Source organism: Phacochoerus africanus, chromosome 2 (assembly GCF_016906955.1).
Source record: "Phacochoerus africanus isolate WHEZ1 chromosome 2, ROS_Pafr_v1, whole genome shotgun sequence".
Taxonomy (NCBI): Eukaryota; Metazoa; Chordata; class Mammalia; order Artiodactyla; family Suidae; genus Phacochoerus; species Phacochoerus africanus.
Genome location: NC_062545.1, coordinates 57,348,048 through 57,356,392, shown reverse-complemented (window position 1 = coordinate 57,356,392; position 8,345 = coordinate 57,348,048). Strand labels below are relative to the sequence as shown.

Sequence of the window (8,345 nt, the reverse complement as noted above, 5' to 3'; positions counted from 1 at the left end):
TGTGCGGGGCCACGTGCAGGAGGGGCGCGTGGGGTCACGGGCACGCAGCCGCGGTGGGTGACTGCACCCATCCCGGAGTACTGAGCGTGTATCTGTGGGCGCTTTTGGGTGAGTGGAGGGCCCCGTGCCGCCCTGTTTCCCCTCGAGTGTGTGTGCGCGCGGCCTGGGCCCCAGCGCCCCAGTGAGCGGTGCCTGCGCCCGGGAAAGCGCGCGCGCGCGCCCGTGCGGTGTGTGTGTGTGTGTGTGTGTGTATGTGTGTGTGACAGTGTGTGTCAGGTGACTTGGGTCACGCAGTCTCTCTCTCCCTCCTCGGGGGAGGAACTGCCGCGCTCCGGCTGACTCCTCCGCCGGCAGGCGGGGCGGGGCGGGGCAGGGGGCTCCGAGCGCGCTGGGAACCGCGGGACCCGGACCTGGACGCCGACCGCCGCGGGGGACGCGCGGTCCCCGCCTCCGCCCGCGAACCTCCAGACAAAACCCTAATTCAGAAATAGGTTGTGAGCCGCAGGCCAGAAGATTTGGCCCTCCCACTAGGGACCCCTGCCGCCCCCGGGACGGACTACCGAGGGCGCGATGAGCCAGGTGCTGGGGAAGCCGCAGCCGGAGGACGAGGACGACGACGAGGAGGATGAACTGGTGGGGTTAGCGGACTACGGGGACGGGCCCGACTCCTCGGACGCCGAGCGGGACAGCGGGGCGGAGGAGGGAGGTGAGCGCCGGGTTCCCTGCTCAGCCCCCCGCCCCCAGCGTCCTCAGCCCGCACCCCAGCCAGGCCAGGCGCGCGGGCCGCGACTTGGAGGGGATCCAGGAGAGCCGAGTTACGGGGTAGGGGTGGGGAGGGGAGTCAGAGGAGCCACAGCGAGCTGCAAAATGGGGGAGCCCGGGTGCAGGCAGCGGAGGGGGGCCGAGATCGGTGGAGAGGGCTGAGAGGTAGCGTCTGGGGAGAAGGAACGCGCGCTCTCTGGCAGTTCCAGGACCAGTACCTACTCTCCCTCACCCCAAGCTCACTGCAGGGGCTGTGGACAGGAGGGGACCCCCGCGGCGCGCCCTGGGACTTATCCCTGAACGCTGCTGTCGAAGCTGGGGTCAGATGTTGTGGCTAAAAAAGGCAGCCGGCGGCAGCGTGACTGGCAGGGTCGTCGGCAGCTGCGGGTGTCAGTCTTGCCCTGTGTCGCCGCGGGAGGGGTCGTGGGGCCGCCCAGATCTTCCGCGCGCAGGCACCCGTGGAGCGGCGGGGAGATGCGCCCAGGTGATAAGGGAGTCGCCAATTGGCAGCGGGTTTCCGGAGATCCAGGCAAATACGGTTGTTAGGACACCTAATCTCTGCTCAGTGTCACCACCTGGGCATGGCAGCGCCTGCCCTTAGTGAGCGCGGGGCGGGGGAATACATGGCCACTCAGAAGCAAACTCTGTTTCCTGTTCAACAAGCGGGATTTAGCAATTGTTGAGTTTGTGGGGGCTTCCTGCATTTAACTCTTAAGGCCTAAGGAAGTTGAGAGCTTTTTAGGATTCCGGAAAGTTGATCTTTTTTGTTTCCCTCCAAAGCGAGGAAAAAGTTCTTTATTGTAAGGTCATTTGGAAAGGTCAGTGGAATAATGCTGGTAAAACATAACATCTAGGTGAAGCTGTCTGCATCCTAAAGGTGGAACTAACTTTTGAACTGTTGACTTTGAGGAAATTGTGTGAGGGATTAAAAGTACTTTCGTGACTGTTGATTTTGAAGAACTTTTATTGAAAATTCCTTGAACTTAAAGTCTCCATACAAAGCGGTTCTCCAGGGGGTTAGTTTTCATTATTTTACATATAGGAGGTGCTACTTTGAATTAATCAGAAAGGGAAGAAAGTTAACTAAACCTTGAGCCTGATAGATGAGAAAGGAGCTTTCCCAGTCACCCTTTCTGGCAGTGTCCGTCCCCAGAGAGGATTTGTGCTAATTCCCCATTTGCTTAAACTCGTGTAGGCACCTGTGCGCCTCTCTCTTCTGCACTCCCCTTAATTGGTCCCACAGTGGAGCACGTGGCCACATTTTTGTAGATAAAGGCTTTCAATCCTTTTGTTGGAGTCTCTGGGGCTACCTTTGGTAATTAAATTGTTCAGTCACCTCATTATTATTCAAATTGCATTTGTTAGCTCCTCCTAGATTCTTAGGAGGCGCCTGAGAGATTCAGAATTAGGAAATATTTGCAAGGTATTTGAAGTGGTAGACACACAATAGGGTGTATTTGTGATGCTTAAAAAAAAAAAAAAAGAAAGAAATAGGCTGTATATAGGAAGGAAAACCTTGTAATTTGATATTGGCGTGGGGGCCAGAGACTGGGTTCTAGGGAAAGCCTGGGACCTGTTTATTTATTCTGCAGTTCTTCAAGGGAGGCACTTTAAAATTTTGATTTGGGGACTCTGAAGTGAAATTAACACTTTGGCTTTGGTGGTGGTGGGGATTTCCTGAACAAAGGGCTTCCCCAGAGCCTGGTGTTACATGCTCCCTGCTGCTCCTAACCAGAGGCAGACCTGCCTGTAACTGATGCTTTTGATTACTTCAGTAATAAAATCCTCCCTCCTGAGTTCTTCGGATCAAACTGGAATCTGGCTGTAAAAGCACTGAGTGTATTTGTCTGGTAGGAGGAACATACATGACTGAAGCCTGGTCTGGGCTTTCTCCACCTGGGCTTGCTGTGGATGTGGTCTGTTCTCAGAAGATTTCCTCCATTATTTTGGGCCCCTGTTCTTTCCACATGTCCCTTGGCTTGGGCCTGAATGCAGAATCTCTGTCAGAGCATTTGCTTTCTAGAGTGGCAGATAGGCCCCTCAGTCAGCAGTTCTAGCAAGGACTGTCCCTGACGACTGTCATGCCATCTGATAATGGTCCTGGGGAGTCGGGATGGGGGGCAGGGTGGAGGCTGGGAGTTGTGACTTAAGTTCCTGTGGCCTTCAGTTCCTGAGACATCAAGGTGCCAACAAATGGTTATTCTGATTTCTAATGGGCCCTGGGCACATATTGCATTATAACCATGGGCAAAGCGTTTCTCTCTAAATTCCTCCCTGTTCACCTAATGGATTTGGTTTAGTGTCTGAGCTTAGTGGAGACCTGAGGCTTTTTCCATGAGGTTCAGAAATCTACCCCTTGCCGGTGAGATGCAGGCCTGACCAGCATTACTGTGCAAAAGAATGTGATTGAAGGTAGATAGTATGATTTTATTTCCTGTAGTCTTACAAGGAACTTCTGATCTTATTTTTAAACCTAGTGCCTTGTAAGTTTGACCACATTTTGCTAAGTTTGAAAACTGTAGTGCAGTTAAGTTGAGACTTAAATTGCACTTCTCTGGCGTGCACTTCAAATTTTGTTCATGAATAGCAAAAGTGTTTTCCAGTGCTTTAGTTCTGTTAAGGACAGATTTGGGCACCTCTCAAACCCCATTCTGGGTCATTAATCATTGATGAGTCTCACCTTCAACTCTTAGGCTCCAGATAAAACTCCAGAGAGAGGAGGCAGTAATTAAGTCATTAAAAAACAATTGTACCAAAAATAACACTTATTTTTAGGCACCTGGACTTTGTCTTTAGTAAATTATAGTGCTTTAAAACCTATAATAACAAAGAAAGTAATTAAAAAATCATATTTAAGGAGTTCCCCAGTCGCTCAGTGGGTTAACGATCCAGCATTATCACTGTTGTGGCTCTGGTTACTTCTGTGGCTCGGGTTCAGTCCCTGGCCCAGGAACTTCTTCATGCCACGGGCGTGGCCAAAAAAAGATTATATTTAATCAGAAAGTGAAATTATTTTTTCCCAAAGTCTCTTTCTTTTCTTTGTTTTTTTGGTTTCTTTGTCCCTCTCTCAGGGCATATGGAGGTTCCCAGGCTAGGGGTTCAATCAGAACTGTAGCCACTGGCCTATGCCACAGCCACAGCAAAGTGGGATCCTTAACCCACTGATTGAGGCCAGGGATCGAACCTGCATCCTCATGGATACTAGTCAGGTTTATTACCACTGAGCCCACAATGGGAACTCCCCTTTCAATTTTTAAGGTAAATTTGACTAAGACAGATGTGTACCCATAGTCCAGCTAAGTGAGATTTTGTTTCCATAGCAACCTGTGCACTCTCTCAGGGTCTGAGAAAGTGACAGTTTAGGTGGTTACTGGAGGCACAAAAAATTCTTAAAGTTGTTTTTAAAATTATTAGTAAATTTATCTTATTGTTTCTTGAGAGAATTGTTCTGATACTGAAACCATGGCTCAGATATGCCGGGGGACTTTTCTGGAGCTGGAACTGAGCAAGGTTTAGGAGAGGGTCAAGTTTATGGAAATCTAAGTCCCTTCTCTTGTAACTCTGCCTTGTCCAAAAAGAGTTGTGTTGACCTTCTAGCCCTGGAAATTTAGAGATATGTAAGTGCTGGAATAGATGGAAACACAGAATAGTTAAAAATGTTTTGAATAAGATCACACCTTAGGCCCAGAGCGTATTCAAATACAGTTAGCATATTTTTATAAACATGTTCTAGTGATTCTTTTTTTTTTCCTTCTTTTTTTTTCTTTTTAGGGCCACACCATGGCATATGGAAGGGCCCAGGCTAGGGGTCAAATCAGAACTGCAGCTGCCAGCCTACGCTACAGCCACAGCAACGCATGAGCCGAGTCTGTGACTTATACCGCAGCTCAGGACAATGCCGGATCTTTAACCCACTGAGTGAGGCCAGGGATGGAATCCAGCTTCTCATGGATACTAGTCAGGTTCATTACTGCTGAGCCACATGGGAACTCCTCAGTGATTCTTGGTATCAGAATATTGGTTTTCTAGTTTTAACAGAAATCTCTCGGAGTTCCCTGATGGCACAGTGGATTAAGGATCCGGCATTGTCACTGCTGTGGCGGCACAGGTTCATTCCCTACCCTGGGAACTTCTGCATGCCCTAGGTGCAGCCAAAAAAAGAAAAGAAATCTCTCAGTCAACTGTATTTCAATATAAATCAATCAGTCTCTCCCATTTTAATGTTAGAACAGACATGGGGCACTCTAACAGGAAAGCGGCAGAAACACCAAGTTTTAGAGTTTTGGGTAAGGGGTATGGCTCTGAAGATTGTTTTTTTCAGTGCCTGGGTGCCCGTGTCTCAGAGTTCATGCTTTATTTGTTCCCCCTACCACCCCCAATTCCCATAGTTGTTGGTGACACAATTTCACTTCCACCACAGTCACTTCTGTCTCTATCATTTTTCTTACTTCTTCTCTACCTCTTTTATTCTTGTATTCCTTACCTTTCTTTTTTGCCCAAAGGCGATATTTAATCCTCTCTTAAAGAGGGCTCTAAAGCACTCTTTTTTATATTTTTTTATTTTATGATTTTTATTTTCTCCATTGCAGTTGATTCACAGTGTTCTGTCAATTTCTACTGTACAGCAAAGTGATCCAGTCATATATATATATATACATATATATATTCTTTTTCTCACATTATCCTCCATCATGTTCCATCACAAGTGACTGGATATGGTTCCCTATGCTATACAGCAGGATCTCATTGCTTATCCACTCCAAATGTGATAGTTTGCATCTCTAAAGCACTCTTGTGACAGTGGTTTTTCCTGGTTCTGCTGTGACACACAAGACAGATGCATTTTTCACTCATGGCCTAAAAGGCCCAGGGAGCTGGTGGACTTTCTCCTCTTGAAGACCTCTGGGGAAGATTCCAGCTCTGTTTCTCAGTGTGTAAAATAGGACTATGCAAAACCAACCTTGATCACTCAGAGTGATTGATTGGCAACAGGAAAAAAGCTTACAAAAACACTTTTCCTTTCTTGCAGAAGCGTTGGTAAGTCAGAATACATTAGAAGTGTTATTGAGTACACACATAAAGGAAATATTTATACACGTAATCATGTTTTTTTGTTACCTGCCACCGTGATGTGAGAAGATTTCATAAAAAAAGATTTGGTCTTCGCATACAAATTGAAATCACCTTCAAAAGCCTTTATGCCTTTAAAAACATGTTTTGATTGCATTTAATTTTTCTTACTAAGCAGTTAATCAAATGGACAGTGAATCTCCATGATTTTTGCATGTTAGTAACAGTCCTGTTATTATTCATATATTTAATTCCCACTTGGCTTGAAATCTCTTACGGGTCTCCTGGGTCTTGCATGTGTCAGTTTCATTGATCAGAAATGCAAAGGAGGAGTTCCCGCCGTGGCTCAGTGGGTAACAAACTTGACCAACATCCATGAGGATGAGAGTTTGATCCTTTGGCCTCGCTCAGTGGGTTAAGGATTCGGTGTTGCCATGAGCTGTGGTATAGGTTGCAGACATGGCTCGGATCCTGAGTTACTGTGGCTGTGGTGTAGGCTGTCGGCTACAGCTCTGATTCCACCCCTAGCCTGGAAACCTCCATGTGTCATGAGTACGGTCCTTAAAAAAAGAAAGAAATGCAGAGGACTACAGATAATGTTGCAGGAAACAAACCAGAGGCCTCTTCCTAAGACCATAAGTATATAGAACCGTAAGCCTTTGCGGACCCCTCAGAATACTAATAGCAAAGACATTCTCACTTTCTCTTAAGGCTGAGTGAGCCTCTCACTGTGGTCACATTCCACAAAGCACTCTCTCGTTACCTAGGTTTGGGCTGGGAAAAGAAAAAGAAAAAAGGAAGAAGATTGTGTGTGTGTGTGTGTGTGTGTGTGTGTGTGTGCGCGCACGCGCGCGCGCCCACTGACAGACCCCAGTAGGTGAGGAAATAAAGGCTCACTGGTTCTGGGTCATATACGGGCGTTTAAGTGGCCGAGCTGGGCTTTATTAACCCCAGGATGGCACTAACTCAGTACTTTTCAGCCATTCCATTTGCTATCACACTATCCTAATCCTTTTGTTAAATCTTTCTTATTTTCTGGTTTTGGGTCTGTTTAAAGGTGTCACCTCTTGGAGAACTTTCCTTAATTATAAGCACTCTCTGTTGTCTGATACATCAGAATTTAGGAAGTGCATTTCATACAGATCTCCTCCTCCCCCAGGAAACCAGGGCCAACCGTGTCAGAACTCTGCAAAGAGGTGCACACTGTCTTTCAATTCCAGTTTTCCTGATTTCTGGTTCCTTCATTGTTGTGAACAGTCCCACCCACAGATCAGTTGCGCGGGGCCCCCAGATGGTCCTGTCCCCAAGTTCCTGATCTGTCTTTCTCCTTCCCTTATGTATTTTCGAAGGCTGTTCGTTTGGGACAGGGCTCTGCCAATTCTGGATTAAGACATTAGTCTGCAGTGTCAAAAGCTCCTAAGGGCCCAGTGTGATGACCCCTCTCCATAATGCTGCTCCTGGGGTGACTGAGTTTCCCTGGGATCTCCGGCAGTCTAGTTAAAAAGCTGCACTATTTGGGAAATTTAGGTAATAACAGGACCCAGTGGAAGACAGTGCCCCTGACTGTAGTGGATAAACTTGACCTGGGCATAAAGCTCACCCTCTTGATACCTGTGTGCTGGTCTGGGCCAAAGTCAGATGTGGACTTTCTTTTTAAAGCTTTAATTAGTTCAGCTTCACGTTCTGTTCAATCACTTTCATTTAATGGTCCCAACCAGCACACATCTATAGAGTGTTTATCATTGTAAACACTGGGTCCTCCCTCAGTTTTCACACCTGTGAAGGATAAACGTTAAGGATTTGGGGATTAGAGGTGATGTTGTGGGCAATGTGGGAGGTCAGTAAATGGGAACTGCAGGTGGTAAGAGTTTGGAGCGGGTTGGTTTGAGCTGTTTCATGGTGGCCAAGGCTAAAACCTCTCCAGTGTGAACTCACTCACTCTCAGCCAACCAGATCAAGGGGGTAACAGCCCCACAAGTCATGGAGCACGGCAGCAACCTGCATTGCCAGGTTCAAGCCCACCCGCAGCTTCAGAATTCTGTTGCCTTCTGCGGCCCTGGATCTATTCTTTATCTGAGCCACAGGCAGACAGGCACTCCAGACTCAACAACTTCAAGTCCCTGTTCTGCCTCTTTGCTTTTGCGAGCTCGGCGAACGGGCTGTTGTTCACTTGGTCTTCCAGGTTGGGAATTTGAAGCTTCTTTCTCCCTTGTCCTCCGTGTTCAGAGGATCACCAAGTACTACTGAGTTGATTTGAGTTTCTCATGAATCCATTCCTTCTGCCCATTTCTGCATGCTTCTCATTTGTGTTTCTAGAAGAGCCTCCTAATTATTGTCAGGGAGGAAAAACTCTTAGTCTCTGAGTTGGAGCCCTGCAAATTAAACTGACATGAACAAGAGAAAAATAGGTTTAATTAAGTAGCAATGCATAAGAGTTGATTTGTCTCAAGGAGGCAGTTAGAATTTGAGGCTTATATACCATTTTAATAGAGGATAAGGAGGGGCAGAGGGGC

General features: G+C 47.4%; 1 protein-coding gene across 1 annotated transcript in view; it reads left to right on the top strand.

Annotated features, from left to right (window-relative positions):
* The first annotated feature begins 200 nt into the window (after nt 1-200).
* Nucleotides 201-8,345, top strand: part of RRAGD (Ras related GTP binding D) — a 50,819-nt gene continuing 42,674 nt past the window's right edge. The window contains exon 1 of the mRNA XM_047761037.1: nt 201-706. Within this exon, the coding sequence (XP_047616993.1) occupies nt 571-706 (136 nt within the window). The 5' untranslated portion in view covers nt 201-570. The remainder of the gene's footprint in view (nt 707-8,345) is intronic.